General features: G+C 41.0%; 2 protein-coding genes across 2 annotated transcripts in view; both read right to left on the bottom strand.

The window, feature by feature from the left end:
- Positions 1 to 304: 304 nt before the first annotated feature.
- efhc1 (EF-hand domain (C-terminal) containing 1) lies at positions 305 to 6,243 on the bottom strand. The gene is made up of 9 exons (XM_079365269.1): positions 6,028 to 6,243; positions 4,934 to 5,155; positions 4,553 to 4,840; positions 4,319 to 4,468; positions 3,950 to 4,142; positions 3,499 to 3,725; positions 3,247 to 3,387; positions 2,905 to 3,118; positions 305 to 696 (listed from the first exon to the last, which is right to left on the bottom strand). Exons 1-9 carry the CDS (start codon positions 6,091 to 6,093, stop codon positions 521 to 523), a joined length of 1,677 nt encoding a protein of 558 aa, XP_079221395.1. The 5' UTR covers positions 6,094 to 6,243; the 3' UTR covers positions 305 to 520.
- A 644-nt stretch (positions 6,244 to 6,887) lies between these two features.
- Positions 6,888 to 22,540, bottom strand: part of eva1aa (eva-1 homolog A, regulator of programmed cell death a) — a 76,637-nt gene continuing 60,984 nt past the window's right edge. Inside the window, exons 6-8 of the mRNA XM_079352084.1 lie at positions 12,362 to 12,496; positions 9,746 to 9,943; positions 6,888 to 8,722 (exon numbers count right to left, since the gene is read on the bottom strand). Of these exons, the coding sequence (XP_079208210.1) occupies positions 8,343 to 8,722; positions 9,746 to 9,943; positions 12,362 to 12,496 (713 nt within the window). The 3' untranslated portion in view covers positions 6,888 to 8,342. The remainder of the gene's footprint in view (positions 8,723 to 9,745; positions 9,944 to 12,361; positions 12,497 to 22,540) is intronic.

The following is a 22,540-nucleotide window of genomic DNA, read 5'->3' on the forward strand; positions in this document are numbered from 1 at the left end:
CATATTTCCATTTGCTTAATATATTAAAAGGTTTCATTTTTAATTGATCTGTTGCAGTAGTGAAACAACTGGCAGATGTCAGATTGAAAATCGAGACAGAAATGCAAAGGTTTCACCAGTCCTGATGGTATGGTGCAGGTTGACTTCACACACAAAAAAAAAAGCCCCCAGAGAAAACCTGTCCCTACTTTAAAAGAACTTTGAATGTGCCAAGCATGAGTGTGGTGTTTTATTAGCCCAACCAAACAATTGGTGTATTTGATCAACTCCAGAAGCCGTCACCTTTTTCAAAGAAGACTCAGTGTTTTATAACGGTATATATTTATTAAGACTCACAAAAAGGTTGAATTTATAGGCTTGTGGTCGAGAATTAGGGGAACAAACATCCCTCCAGCCTTCTCTGACATCAGGAAGACATTTCTGCTACATCACCTGGTTAAGAATGACAAAAAGAAGGAATCTAAAACTTTAAAGAAACACAACAGATGTGATTTGATTGTATCCACACAGGTACGTTTATTTAATGGCTGATGTGATTTTCACCATTTTGGTCAGCTGTCTGGTTATTAGCCGTCCCCACACCCAGCTTCTGGCGCAGAGAGTCCAGTGTCTGAACAGGAATTTGGCTCGAGATGGAGTCAAGATACTTCAGCACAAAGTAGTCGGCATCCGTTAGCACAAAGCGATGGCTGAAAACTAAAAAACAAAACAGAGAAAGTAGAGGACGACGCCATGAGCTGAGCTTGTGAGTTTTACTATGTAATGATTTTCTACAAGAAAACTAATTTGGCTTAAACAGGACATATTATCCCCTTGTTCAACTTTTCAAACACTCCACTTGTGGTCTAAATGAAACATCTGGGCTGTGGTCCAAATATAACATGACTCAAGAACCAGAGGAGGTAGAAACCAGCTCTCTGAGAACGCTCTGTTTTGGTGTGTGTGTCTCTTTAAATGCAATGAGACCCCCTGAGTTTTCCCAGTAGACATCACTCCTCTGTAGCAAGAATAGTAATGGTGAACCTGCACAAAAGTTTTGCTCTAAGCTGGAGGTGGAGTTCATGGGTGGATTTACACTCAACAAAAATATAAACGCAACACTTTTGTTTTTGCTCCCATTTGTCATGAGATGGACTCAAAGATCTAAAATTCATTCCAGATACACAATATTACCATTTCTCTCAAACATTGTTCATAAATCTGTCTAAATGTGTGATAGTGAGCACTTTTGCTTTGCTGAGACAATCCATCCCACCTCACAGGTGTGCCACATCAAGATGCTCATCAGACACCATGATTAGTGCACAGGTGTACCTTAGACTGTCCACAATAAAAGGCCACCCTGAAATGTGCAGTTTTTGCTTTATTGAGGGTCTGGGGACTCAGAACCAGTCAGTATCTGGTGTGACCACCATTTGCCTCATGCAGTGCAACACATCTTCTTCGCATAGAGTTTATCAGATTGTCAATTGTGGCCTGTGGAATGTTGGTCCACTCCTCTTCAATGGCTGTGCGAAGTTGCTGGATATTAGTGGGAACTGGTACGCGCTGTCGTATACGCCGGTCAAGCACATCCCAAACATGCTCAATGGGTGACATGTCCGGTGAGTATGCTGGCCATGCAAGAACTGGGACATTTTCAGCTTCCAAGAATTGTGTACAGATCCTTGCAACATGGGGCCGTGCATTATCTTGCTGAAACATGAGGTGATGTTCATGGATGTATGGCACAACAATGGGCCTCAGGATCTCATCACGGTATCTCTGTGCATTCAAAATGCCATCAATAAAATGCACCTGTGTTCTTCGTCCATAACAGATGCCTGCCCATACCATAACCCCACCACCACCATGGGCCACTCGATCCACAACATTGACATCAGCAAAGCGCTCACCCACACGACGCCACACACGCTGTCTGCCATCTGCCCTGAACAATGTAAACCGAGATTCATCCGTGAAGAGAACACCTCTCCAACGTGCCAGACGCCATCGAATGTGAGCATTTGCCCACTCAAGTCTGTTACGGCGACGATCTGGAGTCAGGTTAAGACCCCGATGAGGACGACGAGCATGCAGTTGAGCTTCCCTGAGACGGTTTCTGACAGTTTGTGCAGAAATTCTTTGGTTATGCAAACCAATTGTTTCAGCAGCTGTCTGAGTAGCTGGTCTCAGACGATCTTGGAGGTGAACCTGCTGGATGTGGAGGTCCTGGGCTGGTGTGGTTACACGTGGTCTGCGGTTGTGAGGCCGGTTGGATGTACTGCCATATTCTCTGAAACGCCTTTGGAGACGGCTTATGGTGGAGAAATGAACATTCAATGCCCGAGCAACAGATCTGGTTGACATTCCTGCTGTCAGCATGCCAATTGCACGCTCCCTCAATGCTTGCGCCATCTGTGGCATTTTGCTGTGAGACAAAACTGCACATTTCAGAGTGGCCTTTTATTGTGGGCAGTATAAGGTACACCTGTGCACTAATCATGGTGTCTGATGAGCATCTTGATGTGGCACACCTGTGAGGTGGGATGGATTGTCTCAGCAAAGCAAAAGTGCTCACTATCACACATTTAGACAGATTTATGAACAATGTTTGAGAGAAATGGTAATATTGTGTATCTGGAATGAATTTTAGATCTTTGAGTCCATCTCATGACAAATGGGAGCAAAAACAAAAGTGTTGCGTTTATATTTTTGTTGAGTGTATTTCAAACTTTGTGGATGAAGAGACACTCAGATTACTCACATATATGTTCAAAAATGCTGTAAAAGTGGATTTTTTTTATAACATAAAACATTTTTTAATAACATATCCCCTTTAAGTTTTGGTTCCAGATAGATGTTCGTGCATGTAAAACGTGAAGAATAGATTTATCAACAAAGGCAGTTCAGCAGAAAGATTACCCTCCACAGTAGCTCCAATAGCGAAGTCTGCAGGTGAGTAGAACTTAGGACTTTCAACTGTAGACTCAGGCTTGGGAATACGCGTTTTTTCCAGGAACTTGCCCCCGATGATGCCAGAGTTGCGTGTGGGCTTTTCAAAGATACTGATCATGTCATCTGACAAGAAGAAGGACACCACAAAACGTCGGCCCTCGTCTTCGGAGTTCTGGGAGTCCTGGAATGTCACAGACACAAGACAGAAAAGAGAAATAATGTTTATTGTTTGTTGCAACCACGCGTCACTTAGAAAGTGTAGTGAAAGAAAAAGCACAAACAGTCAAATCACGCCACATGCCGTCTTACCAGCCTGGCACTGAAGCGCAGCACTTTGTTGCCGTTTTCTAGTATCTTTTGCACGTTCTTTTTGGGAGGATCAGGATGTAATGACAAACAGTTCTGCAGAGAATCTTCGAGTGAACCGAAACCGTTGTAGGGAGGAATCTCCTGTTATCACATACAAAAAAATGATCAAGTGCAACAATTTAAAGTCGCAGACCCTCAGAATATAGGAAAACTAAGAAAATCTGAAAAAAAAAAAACATTCCAGTGGATCACCTTGCTCTTCTCCTGAAGTCTGTCTGACTTCTTCGGTATCTTTATGGTCACCATCTCCAGCTCCGGGTGGTTTTTCTGGTAGTACTCTTTAGTAAAGCCATCGCAGTCGTACAACTGGAAGCGACGACCCAGCAGTTTGATTGTCTGACCCAGCTGGAAGTCTTTGGGGGAGTTGTATTCATCCACTTCTTCTTTTGAGACTTCCAGCACACAGCTCGGAAAGACCCCTGGACACACGAAGACAACACCCACATGTTGGATTTTCAATGATAGCTTTTGACTGGCTTATTGTTCATTTCAAATGTCAGGTTTCTTAAGGCTTGTTGCTTTCTTACGATGTTGCCTCTTTGCGTTATTTCAAATACTCATATCTCCTCTCTTTATATTTCTTCGTGGCTCAACCTTTCTTGTATGTATTAGACCAAATAAAATTCAGCATCGAGCGCCTCACCAGACTTTGGTTTGATTTTCTTGGGCAGCTTCTGTCTGCGCATCAAGATGGGGAAGGGATCACGGCCACTGTTGGGCTCATGGACCTCTCTGATCTCCACTGTGTCGTCTACCAGGAAGTAATGGATTGTAACAGGTCTGGTCTCCCCGTACAGAAAGTCTGACTCGTCCCACATGGCAAAGAAACGCAGCACCTGACCAAGAAGAAGTTTACCTCAATAAGGTAACCTAGTGTTGCAGACAAATAATGCTCCCTGGTATTTTAAAGAGCCAAAACAACATTGTGGAGGGTATTAACACAAGCAGATGTTCTAAATGACTTGAATAGGAAATATTATGTCAGTCCTGGAGTGAAAGAAGTCTCCTGTACCATACGATCCAGGGTGAGAAAACGATACATGGTGTCGAATTCAGAGGGTGTTGTGAAAGAGGGCTGGGGATTTTTGCGACGTTTGCTATAAGGGTCTTCAGGTATCGGCACAGGGTCGTTGAGTACAATGCCCTCACTCTCCATGAATTCCTACAAACGACAAGAGAGATATCCACTAGTTTGTTTGAGATACACAGCTCACGACAAAGCAGGAGCATAAACTCAGATGAGTACCTTTGTAAAAGTGTCACATTGTGTGAGGTGGTACTTGACCCCATACACCTCCAGATCCATGCCGAGGTTGAAGTCTTTCCAGAGATAGTGATCTCCGTGTTCATTCTTGGGCAGTCGCTGGCGTTTGAGCCTTTTCCCCTGTGGTATCCCAGAGTTCTCCACCACTGGCTCAATGATGCACATGCTGTCATCCTCGAGGTAGTAGTAAATGTCAACGGGCCGTACGCGGTACTCCTCGTCAGTGGAGTAAATTATGCTTTCCTCAAAATAAGCTTTAAAGTGGAGAACCTACAAGACACAATTTTGGTGAAGAAAAGACACACTTATTAGTTAGACAGAAGCTGAAGGATTTACATTCAGGCATTATAAGTGTTACTGTACCTTCTTGTCAAGAGCAACATGAGCTGGGATGAACTCTTCAGTTAGGCTCTGTGCAAAGGAGCCATATGTAATATCTGGTTTTTCAAAACACATCTCACTGATCTCCTGCTGGGTCAGCTGCTCTGACAAGAGGGGATCCTGTCCAATGCCCACGGCCGGGCGGCGAGGCAGAGCATAGCCATTCTTATATTTCAGAGTCTGAGGACGATGGAAGGCCGACTTCTGAAAAGAAACATCATCAGGAGGAAGTCAGTGAACTTTAGTTTTAGATTCAAAATTGAGATTAGTAAGTACAGAATCATCAAACACGGGACATGATAGAAAACTGTCCACTGTCAACACGTCATCAGTGGCGTATCTTTGAATCAGGGGGTATTTCTGCCTTTCAACACCAAAAGAGGGGAGACGGATTATCCAAGCAAACATTGAGTCAAGTCAAATCAAGTTTATATAGCACATTACAAACAGCTTCAGCTGGCCAAAGTGCTTTACAGGCACACAAACTGATACTTTCCTAGACTAAAAATAGTCAGGGACTTAAATCATCAGAAGGGTAAAAAAAACAACCAGTCTTTTAAATACAAACCATCAAAAGGGGACGAAATAACTATATTGACGTATATATTAACCTTAAAAAGACTGTAGAAGTGTATTACATTCAAAAAGCACATTATTGTGTCTTGTCAAAGTGGTATGCACAATACTGTGATACACGAAGTGATGAAGGAGATTTTAAGGTGGACATACTGATAGGAGCTGCTCTAGTATTATAAAACTGTGGGAAAAAATCTTCAACAGGTAATTTTTTTTATCTCACAAATCCTACGTTTATGGTAGACTTTAATGCAAACCAGTATCCATCTGCAGGTGGCAATTTAAACTACCAGTTTAAAGTGTTTGAAGCCTGCAAAACACCACTCAGTGACAGAAACACTGGAGGAATGAAGAAAGTAAAGCGAAACCACAAAGTATCATTTCAATACAGTTATAGCCGGTGAACATTAATGTTTGAATCATATTATTTTAAACGGGACTTTATTTAAGTAACGTTATTTATCTTGGATTAGGACTAAAGGTGTAACTTCCATCCTTACCGTCACATCATGGAAAGTGTATCCCGGCAAAAACGGTAACCCGTGGCTGTTCCAGTTCCAGGACATTGCACTTTTCGATGAAGATTTTTTGGATTTCTTGTCTTAATAACCCTAATTTGTGGATAAAACTCGGTTACTACGGGTGTTTAAACCTCGGGAACAGCAGTCTCTGCCGTAGTAAGTTTGTAGTTTCCATGGAAACGGAACGAAAGCAACATTGAAAATACGAAAGGACATATTTCTAATTTAATTACAAAATAAATTAAGAGCAAGGGAAGACAAAATCATTATCCAGAAAACATCTTATCAACGTTAGAAAATAACAAAGATTGAATTTGCACATTTAGTCGCTTTTCAGTGACATTCTCTGACGAGCAACCGCTATATTTCTCAAACAAAAAAATTAAGTCCACTTAATACTAAGACAGTTACTTGGTAGCCTGTTGTTGTAATAGACTGTATCATCAATGATATTTTATTTACCCACGCTTAATTTATAGCCTACAAACTCAAGATCACTGTTCACCACCAGAGGGCGATCAACCCCAACACATCTCACTCATCTCAATGCCCACAAGTGTTTATATATTGGCCTACACAATCTATTCATGATGCATTTTTTGTAGAAGATATATCACCGTGAAACAACATCAGTTCTTTTCTGTATCCCAAATTTAGGAGTTAATCATAACTATTCATAATAACTAGTATAAGATATGTCATGTGGGCCTCTCCATTGCCATTTCCACGTTCATCCTACATGCAATGGACTTGGCCACAAAGACAAAATGTGAGGCAAGGAATCAAGAATGTTAAAAAAAAAAAAAAGAAAAAAAAAAGATAAATGACATAAGAAGATGTGCAAGAAAAGCAAACAGAGATCAGTTTTATTTTTGAACAGTTTATTCCAAGCACAGGAGTCATATGTTGGTCTCAATTTACCAGCTATTGGCACTATTTAATCCCATTCAAATTTAAACACATTTAAAACTGACTTCATAAAAACTATATGTGGATGACCCTAATATGTCCTGTGTGCTCTCAATTAAACTCTCAGTCAGGAAAATAGCAAGCCTTTTTCTCCAACCTATTTTACACTTGAATCCAGGGCAGCACATACACAACTGGATTGACGATAGCTTATTATAAAACTGGCAACACGATTTAAGAGTTTGCATTTCCACTGTTTTCATTTCTGGTTCCTTCTCCAGAGTACTGTCACAAGCATTTGACCGACACGAGACCTCACATTTGTACAAGAGCGAGGAAAAAAATGGAAATTAGAAAATTAAATGGTAGAAAATTGCTATATTCTGAAAATATTTCTAATTTTGGCGTACATATTTGATGAGATAAATTTGGGATACCCAATTGATAAATCATTTGACCACCTGATACTCCAGCTGCACTGTCGACAAAAGCAATTTAACTGCTAGAAAAGGCACTGCACTGTGAATTAAATGAACTGTATCAAAAATAAGCTTGAATCACTAAAACCTCTTTGAGGCTCTTTATAGATAAGATAGATCTAACTCTTTTTCTTTAAATGCTGACATCACTGTTTAAATGGGCTGATCCCCCTTGTTCAGGAAGCAAACATCAACCAAACACAGAAACACTAGGATTGCATCCCTGAGGTGCCAGACAACCTTCGCAATAAGTATAAAAATATCTCATAAAACAAACCATACTTGAGAACAAAAAATACACAACATCAATAAACTATTAAATATTATAAAATAGATTTCATATGGGGTTGAGATGATTTCTCAAAAATATCTTTTGGTTTAATTAAAGTTCAAAAGGCAGCATGGTTTTTCTTGAAGATTGTCTTAGATTGTCCCACTGCCCAGTACAATGTTTTCTGCTCTCGCTCACTCTCTCTTTAAAGTCCACACTTGAATACTGGAGGTTGCTGAGCCGGAGTCTCAGGCTTCTGCAGTTCAAACAGACTCATCTGGCCTTGGTCCTTCAGACACCATGTAGTCTCTGCATGCCTGTGTGTGTCTAATGTAGCTTACCCATAAATCCCCACTTCAAAAACAGCGTGCTGAGGTCATGGGCAAGGCTGCATAGCCTTTCACCCCTTGCTTCCGGCAGAAAGAGGGCAGCTAAGAGGCGAGCTTACCATGCAGAGAGGGAGCTTATTCCCTTACAGCTTATGATACCCAGAGGAATATGCAATCCGACTTTCTTCAAGTCTGCAAAAAACTGCTCTCAACAACGCGAGTCCACAGTTACTTCTGCCTGCTGGCTTGTAAAGCTTCATAAGGGCCAAGTGCATCCTTAAGTTTGTTCAAGTCCCTTTGCAGTCTTTAGTAATACCTGTTGAGGCTCCGTGTCCCTGGAATATCTGGCTGTCCGTTCATCCAGATCTCTCGTATGATCCTCTCTCTTTCCTCCAGCCTTTGCGCCCTCTCTAGCTCCTCCGCCGACGTGAACACGTTCATGTTGAGCGTGCGCTCAAACCGCCGGTGCCGTCGAGCAGACAGGTCCGAAGTGGTGTCCCAGTCTGAGTCAGAGTCGCTGGATTCGGAGGACGAGTCGGCGGGACGGGCTCGTTTTTTGGTGGGAGGCCGCTGCCGGGGCTGGCAGTCGGTGCGACAGGAGATCTGGACCACCAGGGCGAAGAGCGTTAGGAAGAGGCCCAGACACACGCCACAGACGAAGAAGAGTGCGGCCCTCTCTGGGTGGTCTGTCATAGGGGAGAAAAAGAGATGAAGTCTAGCTTTCTTACAGATATATTGCTTTTATACAACAGTTCTACAAACTACAAGAAGTAGACAAACAGATTCAACCTTTTGAGGTTAAGTTCACCTTCATGTGACTCCACCAACACAACTCGGTTGTGACTGACTGGGACATTTTCCTGCACTGTTGCTACCTTGTTTGTCTAAACGTGTCACAAGACCAGCTACTTCATGTTTCGTACAATTATCTACAAGTTTACAGTTATCATCAAACAGTAAACTGACACAACAATAACTTCTGTTGTAATGCTAATGAACTGTGTGCAGAACCCCGGAGATGGAGGGATACTTGGTTTTTTTTTCTTTCTAAGATTTATTTTTTGTGCTGTTCGTGCTTTTATTCTAGAGAAAGCACAACAAAAAGAGTCAGAAACCCGGGTGAGAGAGAGTCTGTGACAACATGCAGGAAAGGAGCCACAGGTCGGGCTAGGCTTCTGCACACGGGCCTGATACACCAAAGTTAAAAGTCCCACTGCTGTTAAAGTGAATGAAACTTCTTGTCCAAACAGATTACTTTGTCCAGTCTTACTGTTGTATAATCCTCAATAACAACCTTTATATCAATTCTGCTCAGAAAATTAATAACTCAAAGGCTGATTTTGTTTACCTTAGATAGCTTTAGCGTGCTTATTTAACTGCATGTCTAATGCATTTCTCAATGCATAAGCTGTTTATTTAGGTTCATCTGAGGTAATAAAGCAGGAAGTATTCACAGTATCTCAGCAGCTGGCTGAAGCAGGTGACTGACAGGGTGTATGTGGCGGTTATCTCACATCTTGCATTCCTCTGGCCTACATTTACCCTCCTTTCAGTCCCAGGAAAAAGGAAATGGGGGATATTACCAGAAAAAGATAGCATGCCACACGCATGTGCCATTCATGAAAGCATGCACTAAAGCTGATAATGATAACAGAAAGCTAGATCCTGTTCTCACTAACTTTAATGAACTTTAATGAAGATAACTCTACCTGATATGTAAGTGTAGGCTGCCAGTGCGTTGCTGATGAGGGCCATGTTGGTGCTGGGGTTCATGTCTGGGGGGCGTTGTGGACTTTCCCCTTCTACAGCAACTCCTCCTCCTCCTCCTCCTCCTCCTCCTCCAACTCCTTCTGCGGGCCGTGGAAACTTCTCCTCGTTCGGGTTCGTCTCCCTGACCTTCTTCCTATCTGCACGAGACAAAAACAGTTCATTTGACAACCCTGAGCAGGATGTTTTTTAAATAAGAAAGCAGTTCTGTTTTTGATTTTTTTTTCAGAGCCACATTTACAGTCAGATGGTGACACCACTGTTTTGGTCATTTACAGTAAAGTAAGTGTATTGTCTCCAAGGTATTGTGACTACAGCATTCAGACCACTGAGTCATCACCCTGTGAGCTTTGTGTGGGTTTCATTTCAGGAAAATATGCTTCTGTAGAAAGGATACATCACACATAACAGACAAAAACACACGCATATTCTCAGGGAGTTGTGTGATTCAGAGGATAACACAACATCCGCTTCTGTAGGACTCATTCTGACTCAGGTCATTAAGAGACAGAGAAGCACATGGGAAGACTTTGCACTTTGGCAACAATTCAAATAGCTCCCTCCAGAAATGTCAGAAAACTATTTATAGACGGGAACAACTGCTTCCTCCTCTGTCTCTGGATTTTCTTCACAGCGTGGCTCCTTAAAGTGTTTACATGCTGCAGTGTGTTGGGTGTGCAAGAGCGGAGGAGAGGAGATGAAGGACCAAAGGAGTGCAGAGTGATTTGATTACTTTCATTTTGCAAGCAGTCGCCTCCAGTTAAAACCTGAAGGAGTGTTTAGGTGTTACAGTAACTGTAGCTCTATGAGTAAGCAAAACCTCACTGAAAAAAACCAGCTACTCTCTTTGGCTAAATAAACAAAAGCATTCAGTGCAGTGCTCCGAAAGTCATGTTTAGATGCATGATTTTTGCCCTGTGTGTGTAAGCATGTTTCGGTGAACTGTCACACAAACACACACGCGCACACACACACACACACACACACACACACACACGGATGACCTCAAATTGCAGCGCGTCGTCTAAGGTGTGTCAGGCTCACTTTATCTGATAAATGCAGTTTAGACTGGAATTGCTCAGCGAGGAGGTAAATGTTTCCACCTGGACCCACTGCTGTGATGAAGCAAACATCAGGTAACATTCTGCCAACAGACCACAGTCTGTCTCTTTTTAACACACTTAAAGAGAGGCAGACAAATAGTCAACAGAAAACACATAAAGAGTGCAAAAAAACAACAGAATATGAATGGAAAATGAAGCTTTTCTTGTCACATGATTAATTCAGAAGAGTATATGCAATATATTCGATGGAAGACATGCTGCTTCGGATCGATGAGCTCTTGCTCGTGCAGATATATCACTGCAGTAACAGGAAGTTAGGAGGCACAAATATAGAGACAATAGAAGTTAAAAACTTGCATTTTAATTTCTTTAACTTGATTTATCAGTTTCTGTTTTTACAGAATCATCCCATTCTGCTAAGGAGATATCAAGGTCATACCGTTTTATTTTAAACTACTGATGCCCTGATGCCCTGGCAATGTAATGGTGACAAAAAGTCTCCAGAATGTCCCCGCAACCAAGCCAAAAAACAATTCTGCCCACGTCACCTCAGAGTTTGTCTTTTCAAGTCTCTGTACTGAGCTAATTAGCTGTTAGCTTAGATTTAGCAGCTTTTAACAATTTCGTCCTCGAACCCTTGTCTCACTGACACATGAATAAAAAACTAACAGTAAAATCTATTTCTTTACATTCTCCCTTTTGTGTAGAAACAACAACACATGAGAACAATTAAGAGAGAAACTCAGAATGTGGGATATAGATAGATAGGAACTTTATTCATCCCATGGCAAGGTTCCCTCAGGGAAATTCAGTGATATCAAAGCATATTTACACTTAAACACTGATTGTTGCGCCTTCATATTCCTCCCTTGTTTCTCAATCTTTTTTTTCCCTCATCCCCTATCAGAACATCAGAGGTAGAAACAGGTTTATCTGGAAAAACCCGGAGCAGGAAATGAAGCCACTCATGTGTTTCAAACTTGACAGCAAGCATCTCCTGTCGGCTCCCTCTCCTGAGTCTTTGTCCATCCGTCTATCCTGCTAATTAGTACAGAGCCGGTAGACGAGGAGAGTTCTTCAGTGTGCTGGACATGGGCTCATGAATGAAGCTTTGTTGAACTTTCCTTCCTCGCTGGCGTCTCCTTGTTTTCACTCTTTCATTTCATTGTTCTTTCTCTGTCTCCTCCGTCTTTTTCTCTTTATGGGACTTTGACCATATAGCACACTGTGGGCACATATAACTGGCTCTTGGAAAGCAGTATATTTTTAAAACCAATCATCATAAATGGTCCAAACCGACGGCTCATGGCTCTGCTACATATGGAAACAGTTGAACTCGTGTGACTTTAAATATACATACATATCTGGCCTGACTTTAGACCTGAGTTACTGTTTGTCTTGTTGCCTGGGAGGCCTCGGGACTGTTCAGTGTTAACTGCCCTCCACGGGAGGCAGCGAGAGTGAACACGCTTATGTGTTTGTCGTTTGGCTCACCTGGAACAGAGTCCGGGCTTTTGACTGAGCTCCCTTCAGGAGGGCTGTCTCCCACTATGTTGGGGTCATGGGCTCTGGGTGGAGGGGAGAACACCGGTGGTCTGGATCCCTGCTCCTGGAGCAACTTCTTTGGAACTTCAAAGAGAAGAAAAGGTGGAGGACAAGAGGGAAGGGGTGAGGGAAACAAATACAGACACATTAGAACAAATCAAATCAAATTTAGCAAGGAGGTTAAACATTTTTGTTTTTGTTCTTCATAAAGGCAGAAATGTCAGGAAATCTAATCTGGTTTGAACCTTTTTTTTTTTAACAAATCTACCAGGTTAAGAAATACCAGTAAGTCTAGAAATAGTCAAAAAATAATGCTGTGCATATTTCACAGGCTTTTTGTTTTGGCCAAATGGATGTCAAGAAAAAAAGTTGTAAATCCAATGAAAAAAGAAAAAAAAAAGAAAAACACAAGTTCCCATTTTGCAGATCTCACACACAGAGAGCAGCCTCAGTATTTATGGAGTAGTGTTTCTCACCATCCAACACATTTCCTAAATTCACTGTTTGTGGTCTCCATCTCACCCAGAAAAAAAACAAAACATTTCTGACACTCAACTGCCAAAGTCCCCAACATGTTCTTCAGTTTGTATCAAGCATTGTGTCTGCTTTCTAAGGTACTAAGTAAAAAGAACAAACCTAATCAACGACGCTGCAGCCAAAACAACGAGCTGTAAGATGCTGAAATGCAGGAATTGCAGAGTCAAGTGAAAAGTGAGGATGAGGTCTATTTTTTTATTCAAAAGGAGACATATCATTTATCACCATATAAATACAGCTCCTAATTTACAATCCAAATGAAAGGGTTTCTTGTAAAAAATAGAAACCTGTTTATATATAAAATGATTGTGGCTGAAATATATTTTTTTCCATTTAGATAATTATGAGAGTTTTCCTCAGGCTCTATTCTAGGACTGTGGCTGCAACTTACAATTTATTCCCATGCCATTTCAGTTCCTCAAAGCCAGAAGTGGACCTGATTAAATTGCTTGTTATGTCAAACAGGCTCTCCAAAGCCAAAACCAAAAGTTTCCTATATAGATCATAAAACTTTGCAAAATATGCTGATTTATGGCTTTTTTGCTAGAACCATTTAATTTGAAAGAAGGTTGCAATTTAGTTTTTAAATGATTGATTAATTGCAAGTTTCAGCTCCATCATTGACTGTACTTTAATTGAGACCGCACAGACAAGTCCAACATTTCCAACAGTGTCAACATCATTTAAATGCATATCAGCTTTCCCTAAAGGACTTCATTCTCTCCTGGAGTCTAAAACATCTCTTAAACCTTTAATTTAAGCTCAAATAAAAATGACAGACGAGTATTGTGACTGAGGGTGTAAGAGCTACAATAGACTACATCAAAGATGGATTTATTGTCAGATGGGTGGAGCTTGAAAGCAGCTATAAATGTCATTCTTTTAGCCTTAATACAATCCAAATGGACAAGTAATTTAAATTTCAAAAAATGTAAATGTGGTCGAAATAGCTAATTTCTGGATCATCACACACTGTACGGGGTCTGAGTGAAACATCCGTCTGGATTTTAGGAATATAATTATTTTTTATAATAAGGGTTGTGGCTGACCTGACTGACGGGCATGCATGTTTGTTATGAGGCTTAAGCCCACTTCAGCTCCTAGCTAGCTTCACAAAAAGGTAGTTTGAGACAGCATTTCTAATATGGTGACACTGATGGGTTTTAAAAGTCATCTTCACAAACCAGTGGTTGATGTAACTGAGGCTACGTCCATTTGTATATCCAGTCTATGGTATGAACCAGACAGTAAACAGCAGGATTCGTACACTCCTCGTGACCTTGCACTTCAATTCCCGACAGTTATGCTGCCCCCTCCTCCTCCTCTTCCTCCGCCTCACCTTCTCACATCCCCGAACCTCACAGTGTACTGTGAGTCAGAGAGTCTGCACTCTTTCCCTCGACACAAAACCCACAATGCAGTGGGCTATACATTCCTGCCCTCTCACATGTGGTTTCGGAGGCCTGGCCACACTCTGGTCACTGGGTGTTTGCTCTGTCAGATCAGCCATGATTTACAGCTGCACAGATGACTGTCTGTCCATTGGCCATTCTTAGATTTCCATTGCTTTGCACAAACTAATCAACAATGGCGAATAATAGCTGGAGGGGTTCTGCTGACATCAGTAACAGTACAATTATGACATGTAATTCTGGTGAAAACAGACCGTTTGTTTCAATGCCGACGAATAAACACACAGATCAAATTTCCAGAAACCGATTTTGGCAGCTGTCCAAAAGTCAATCAAAGAGCAGGAAGCAGCAGAGCAGACCTCACAAAGCTGCGCTCCACTGGACACTATTTATGACCTGGATCGATGACAAGTCGTTTCCTATTGTAAGCAATGATTAAAAGGCTGAAAATGAATTTTTGACTGCAGACATTTACTGTACAGTACTTCTGATTGTTTAATGACATACGATATTTTCCCTCAAGAGCTCATACACAGTCATGATGGACAGGATGTTCTAATGTACATGGCGCACGCCTTAGCTGAATTACACCTTCAATATGTTATTGTTCTGTGATATTTTGAAAACCAATTGATTAACTTGCAGAAGTATTGGTGGATAGCTACATAAAATAAATTGTACTAACATAGGCGTTTTTTTGTTTTGTTTTGACTCATAAAGGTTCCATCTGTCATGCTATGAGTTGCATGTCCCAATGGATATTAGCTCTTTTTTAAATGCCAAAAAGGTTTGCTTGGATGCAATAACGTTTGATATCAAGCTGCCAAAGAGAAAATAAATCACAACTGAGGATTTTTTCCTGGTGTCATTATCAAACTATTACATTTAGTTTGTACATCTGCAGTTGGAAAAACAGGAAAGACTGGCATGCAACATTTAAACATGGCTTAGTTTAGGTTTGAGTGACAACATTAGGCCAGTGAAGTATTACATTTTGTAACACACGACTGATTTAATCCCATCATAAAAGAGATATTTGTCTCTCACTAAGTCATGTAACAATAAACAACAACAAATACATCCAAGTATCCAAAGTCACACTCTCAAGTACTCGAGTACTGCAGGGAGCGTTGATGTGAGAAGGTTTTAATGCAGAGCTGCTCGACTGAAAGTCAACGACTTCAAAGAGCTTGTTCAAATGTGTCCCTTCTTCGCCTGCCATGAGGGAAGATGTCCTGAGGTTAATACTAGACTATGAAAGGAAGTAAATGATTTCTTGTCTTTATTTAAATCTGCTCAGGCTGGCTCACCTGACAGACAGCAGGAAAGTTCATATGGTGTCAGGTTTAGTAGCCAGTTGTTAAAACATATGGTCTTACATTTAAATACCTCTCTGTAATTGCATCATCCCGTGTGGCAAACCGCACCAATCTGTCTCATAAATAGGATAAAAAACCAAGAATTTGAAACTCCCATTTTCTCCCGGTCTGGTTGGTATAAACTAAATAAACACAGCTCACCACATGGTGGTGGAAAACGCAGAGAAATTAAGAGTTCCTCTGCCTTGCTGACCCGTCCTTCCTCATCCGCCTGACACACTAATCACAGATCTTAACACTCCCCCCGCTGCCACGTTGCCACCGTCCCCGCGCCACGCCACGCCCTGATTACAGCCTTCTGATTGGCCCTAATTGGCTGCACATGTGGCCCAGGGTCACAGCTGAGAGACGCCATCATGTGGTATATATATACACACAATGCACATTTCAATGTAACACATGCAGCAAATGTTCAACACATGCAATTACGGAAATAAAGCTGCAAAGTCAATAATACCATAGACAAACCCAGCTAAAGATGGCGACGTATAAATAAGTCTAGATTTCAAGGAAACGACTGACAATAACTTGTTATAGCAGGAAAACATTAAAAAAAAAGTATAGTTTCATGTCTGCTTTGGGCCTCCGTACTCATCCAATTATCATTGTACATCGGCTCCACACTGTTGACATAAGTGGGCACAGTACAGTCAAATGACTCCTGCTGCTGCTATTCTAAAAATAATAGTCAAAAAGCTGCAATCTCTCGACGCATACAGCCTCAAACCACACTTCAAGAGCCAAGCAGTGAAGAGAGAAACAGTAAAAAAAAAAAGAGAGTGCAAGGGAGAGAAATCGAGAACATAAATCACACGCTGCACTGCAAGCCTGCATTATAATAGCGTGGTCATATAAACGCATTGCAAATGAGTCTAAAACATAAACTCCACTAAACTGGACCATCTCCAGCCCCAAACTTCTCTGAGCTCTGGATCGCCACGGGATGCAAAGACACGAGGCGGGAAAAGAGTGCCCATAACAATGCCTGTGTTTACACTGGCAGAGCCTCGCTTTGTTTTCACTGTGGTCTGTGTGTGTGTGTGTGTGTGTGTGTGTGTGTCCACTGCATGTGTGGTTTCGTCCATGTGCTGACCAACGCAGTCAGGACAAAGCTCTCCGTAAGCCCGAGCGGATATAATGAAATATTAAACCAGGCTAAATCTGAAATGTGATCAGACCTGGGCCAACAATTTGACCATATTTTAACCTTTTTTTTTACGTTTACATGGGGGGGGGGCTGCAGTGTAGTAAATATCTTGGAGGTTGTTTCAGAGCTTATTTTGAGCTCAGTCTGCTTTAGCTCTCTGAGATTTTGGCCCTAAAATGACAGCTTAACCTACGATATGACTTTTTCTGTGGTGCACTCTAAGCTCCCCTAATGTGGTGAACCTCGTCTAAATGATACTCTTATGAGGGTGAAGCTAAAGTCAAGAACTGCGTGCAACTTGACCCAGGTCTGGTCTAGGTCGAGATTTACTGTATAATCATAAAAGTGCGGGACGGGAGTATGAGAAACTTCAAAATCAATTGTGTAAGACTGAGATTGGAATAGTTTGCAGCTACTGTAAATGAAGGAATGGAGAGCCCTCGATAACTAAATGATCGAGATTACGAAACGAGCTAATTTTAGATACTCATCTTCAGTTCAAGGTATATCTCTAACACATTCTGGCTGAAAAAAAGGTTGGAAAGGGTGCCTTTAAACACCGTGCTGGGGTGTGTGTATGTGTGTGTGAGAGAGCATGTGTGTGTGTGTGTGTGTGTGTGTGTGTGTGTGTGTGTGTGTGTGTGTGTGTGTGTGTGTGTGTGAGCATGTGTGAGCAACAAATCCAAGCAAAGCGTCTGGTTTCAATCAGCACACAGTGAGAGCTCGCTTAATCTACAACATTAAAGCTCTGTCTGAGACCCACTTGATACACACACACACACACACACACACACACACACGGCAGCGCCTACAAAAACTTGAATCAATAATTCTAAAAATGGACTTAAGAAACACATTCAGACATCACACAGACAGACACGCAGACATCTGCCCGCTCACATTCACGAGTCCATCCGCACACACAAGCATTTTCCCTCAGCTAATGGGATTCCAGCAGAACAACTCGCAAGGTGAATAGGGCAGAACCTGAAGGTGTTGAGATTGCATTCTTCCTCCTCTCCTCTCCCTCCCTTCTGTTTTGTTTTCCTCCCTCCGACCCCGAGCGTCACTCTCTAACAGCAACCAGCTGACAGCAGCCGATTGAACGCCAGCGTGTTTGTCTGCGTTGAAAACCTCACATGTAAACAAATGTGTGTATTGTTAATAGTCTAATAAAGGACAGTAAGTTTGGAGGCTTTGTTGTCATGTTTATCCTTCCCCACACTATCTACCTCCGTGAAGATAAATAGCTACATGCGTCTACATTCTTGCCTGAGTGTGGGTCACATGATTAGCACACTCGTTACCCTATACTTGTATATGTGTAATGACAATAAAGTTGAATCTCATCTCATCTCAGTCTTGTGTATACAAAGTAGAGCAGGTTTAAGGTCCGGAACCTTCTCTACTACTTTATAAAGTTACCTTCAGAGTTTGTGACTGGTCACCATAAAGGAGAGTTATATTAAAGAGTCTACATGTCTGCACTTGAGTGACGTTGGAAAGAAATGGAAAGTAACCAAATACTTTGTCAGTGTACTTATGTGGAGTTTCTTCATCCTAAACTGACTCAATAATGGCATCATTAACTGCTGTCTGTTTCATCACCAGCTACAAACTCCTCACTGAAGCTTTACAGTGAAATAGCTGTATTCACTTAATATCACATCTCTGATTCAACAGACAATCCTAACCTTGCTTTAGTATTCACTTTTGACAACTTATTCTTTAACGCCAACATTTGAACACCAATTACTCGTACCAATTATACTTTTTTTGATACCTTTCCAAAATTAAAATTACCTTAAAAGTCTTGAATATAAGTCGCACCAGTGTGTATACGCCTGATTTTGCGGTTTACATCAGCTTTCAATATTGAGCATTTTAATTCATGATAACTGGAAAATGATACATGAGACGTGTTAGCATGATAAATATCACATAACATGACAACAAAATGTAGAATTATCCTTCGTCTCACTATTACTTTTATACTGTAGTTTATTTGCCAGAACTTTTCACTTTAACTTCTGTCGAGAATTTTACGTGTCAGTACTCTGGATGAAGTAAAGAACGTTTGCACTTTTGACACCACTGTCGAAAAGAAATGGACGATTTGTTATCATACTTTTAAAAATAAATTCAGATGGATTTGGGGAAAACAACTTAAAGGACAAAATCAGGAGATAAAAATAACAATTAATAATCTGCCTTTTAAAATCCAGACACAAATGATGGCTATGGTACCAAAAGTACCATCCATGTCCTTCCTACCTTAGGCTGACGGTGAAAATCTGCTAGGAAGTTAAATACAATAGATACTTGTAACTGCGTAAATGAGACACAGGCATGGCTAAGAACAACCTTTAAATAAAGTTATGAGAACCATCTCCAAAACTCAGAGATCCTGGAAAACTTTGGTTGAATGGTTTGTTTTGTCTAAAAAGAAATCCTGAGTTGGCAGGAGCTTCTGCGCGCCAATTAGCGATAAATTCATCCGTTCACATTACTGTGGCGTTCTTATGAAGAAAGACAAAGCTAGGTGGTGACACATTTCAAAAGCATCCAGAATCTGAGGTTTTTGAGGGTTTGGAGTAAATTCCAGGATGGAGAGCGAGAACACAACCCCCCACCCTGCCTCGCTGAGACCCCTGCCCTATATTCAGCAGCAGGATTTACCCCCCATTTACTTTAATGGATAACACACATCCCCTCTGCAGATGACACACACTGATGCCGCAGCATGAACGCAATCACTCTCACTTCACCACAGACATCAGCTATTACTCCAACATCCCAGCTGTTTAGGCTATTTAAACACCGCACATGTGCACACACACACTCAGCTGGTGTCATTAATAGAGATGCAGAGACAGGAATAGGTGCTCCGATGACAGTGTGGGGTGGAGTTACAATGCAGACCCCACACATGCTAGAGTGCAAATGATGTCATTTATACAAAGAACATAACCTTGGTCAAAGAATGACAGTGAATCCCTGGTTCTATTCTCATCATCAGTGCATGAGAGATGATGTTTGTCTTTTCTGTTCACTTCTGACTTCAAAGATCAAGACAATTTGCACAATCCGTTTGGTTCTACTTTTCACGTTTCACAAAGTGTCGTGTCTGACACCTACCCCCGACGCCGGTTACATTAATAAATAATCAAAACAGAAATATACAGAGAAAATCAATCTTATTTCAGATGGTTTTGTTTGTTGTTGCCGGTCATGCAGTGTTCATTTTAGTCTCTTTCATTAACAGCTAAAAACTAATCAAAGGAGCTTTAAGAACCCTGAAATATATAAAAGAAATTTTTTATTTAACTTTCTCTGTTGACGTGCATTGGTCTAAACTCTCTAGTAAACTATCCTGAGCATCTTCATGCTTAAGTAAGGTGGTCCTTATAATTGTAACATGCGTGTAAAATATATCTTTAAAAAAAGGCGTCTACCTTTTTTTTTTTTAAAAATAAATATGACTCTTGGTATAAGAGCTATAAAAACTCATAAATCTGAAGACGTCCTGACTGAGATATACATTTCAAAAATCTACTGTCCACAGCTATTTGACAACTGCTCTCTGATAGCTCCAATGTTTTTTTTTGTTCTGTCTTCATTGCCTGGACATGGGAGATGTGGGTCCACTTTGAGAATCAGCACAGCCTCATCATTATCTGATGTCCCACTGGGTCAACAAGGATGTAACCAACGCTGAATCATCAAACCACGCCGCCCGCCTAAACTCACTCCTCCATAAAGTTATGAGGTAATGGGACGCTGAGTTTTGCATGGGACAGAGATCTGCTGAGGTCGTCAAATGACTTAAAAAAAACAGTGAAGCCAGTGATTTGTCATTTGTTGTACGTGATGCGGATTTGAGAGAGGACAGATAGGGGCGGGACTTGTCTGGGCGCAAACATGACAGAAATAAAAGCAGGAACAACAAGCATGTTCAAACATATGTCATGGTTGATCTAAACAATGGAGCTATCTTTAGCTGAGGCAACAACTGGTCAGTCACTAATCAAATCAACACTTTGAGAATTGTAATGTTCAGGGAGCAGAGGAATGAATAACATTTGAGTGAAGGATAAACTAGGATTAGTTAAATATAGCCCTGACTCAACAAAGTGGTCGTTTATTTGTACAGTGATCGTAGATCTCTGTTTTTATGTGACTACTTTAAGAGATGAATACTGATTCTCTCTCTCTCTCTCTCTCTCTCTCTCTCTCTCTCTCTCTCTCTCTCTCTCTCTGCGTAAGGTGTAAAAACTGCGAAATTCATCTGAGAATTGCGATTCACTGGCAAATACTTGGGGAGTAGATGGCAAACTATTATATGCACCAAGTGTCTAAACGACCAATAGGAATGCTTGATTTCAGTACGTTCAGAAAGATTGATAGTAAGAAAAATCTGATCAAATGCACATGGTTAACTATAAAAGATGGCTTTAATGAATAGAGTCCTGTATCTTTGGTATGTGAACAAGTTCCAAGACAAATGTTTTCGGATCTTTTCAATCCAATTTAGTGCAGAGTCGACATCATGTAAGTCCCAAAGGTAATACTGTACCAGTAAGAAACTCTGCTGGACTCGATCAAACAACAGAGACTCTTCTTGAGGTTCAACAAGTTCAGCACTGACTTTTGTGAAAGGCCTCTTTCACAAAGTGAACTCAATTAAAAAGTAAGTTGGAGGCACACGAACAACGTTGAGAAAATAGGTAGAGATATGGATCCAATCTTGTATCTTACATCCCTGTTATATAAATGTCTGGGTCCCTTAAGATTTCTTTGTCTTTTCAAAGCTCTTTTCACCTCTCTTTTTTTTCCTTTTAGGACCATGTGATTAATTGTGATTTAACTGTTATCGTGATGAGCATTCCCCAAAAAGACACATGGCAAAAGTCTGAAATGATCGCATTAAAAAAGAAAATGATTGTGTAAACACGTAATGATTTCTGATCTGGCACACACATTTATTTCAAAATTTGAATGGAGTCCTCGGTAGTATTCATGCTTTACACCATATTGAGCTCAAACTAGCTTTAAGCTACCATCAAATGTATTGGAGCGAACTTAGAAGTGAAAAAATCTATTTAAGAAAATGTATTTTAGATTCAGGAGAGTCATGTTGCAAACATGGCTAATGTTTAAAATATGAGACATAAAAACTAAGACTAAAAGCTTAGGCACTCACTAGTCTTAATTTAAAGCTTTTCATATTGTTATTGCAAAACTGAATAGCGTTATCTTTCTTACATCGTGCAGGTCTAGTTACTTTCAGGACTTTCACATTCATTATTACAAACAGTGACCCTTGGAGTGGTAGAGAAAGGTCACAGCTTACTACACTTTAAAAAGAAGGAAAAAATGCTGTGCACTGAGGCAGTTAGTTGGACCAAAGAGTCCAAGGACAGTAGAAATACTGTACGAGTAGGACTTCAGAGTCACACACACTGTGTAGAACACACTGGCTTTTCAGTAAACACAAGAAATGATGACAAGCCATTATGCTAAATGACGAAGGATAAACCCAAGCAAATAACACAGAAGACTTTGTGTCAGCATCTGTGTATCATTATGAGCTCTATGATTTGATACTGGCCACCACTCTTCTTGGTTTCCCCTTTATCATTTTGGTAAAACC

Source organism: Symphodus melops (genome assembly GCF_947650265.1).
Source record: "Symphodus melops genome assembly, chromosome: 1".
NCBI classification, from domain to species: Eukaryota; Metazoa; Chordata; class Actinopteri; order Labriformes; family Labridae; genus Symphodus; species Symphodus melops.

Excerpts from the sequence above, each read along its gene's own strand:
- efhc1 (XM_079365269.1), bottom strand. The coding sequence starts at position 6,093 with ATGTCCTGGAACTGGAACAGCCACGGGTTACCGTTTTTGCCGGGATAC. Across the intron at positions 4,841-4,933 it reads ATGTTGCTCTTGACAAGAAG|GTTCTCCACTTTAAAGCTTA; the intron begins GTACAGTAACAC and ends TGTGTCTTGTAG. Across the intron at positions 3,119-3,246 it reads TGCGCTTCAGTGCCAGGCTG|GACTCCCAGAACTCCGAAGA; the intron begins GTAAGACGGCAT and ends GTGACATTCCAG.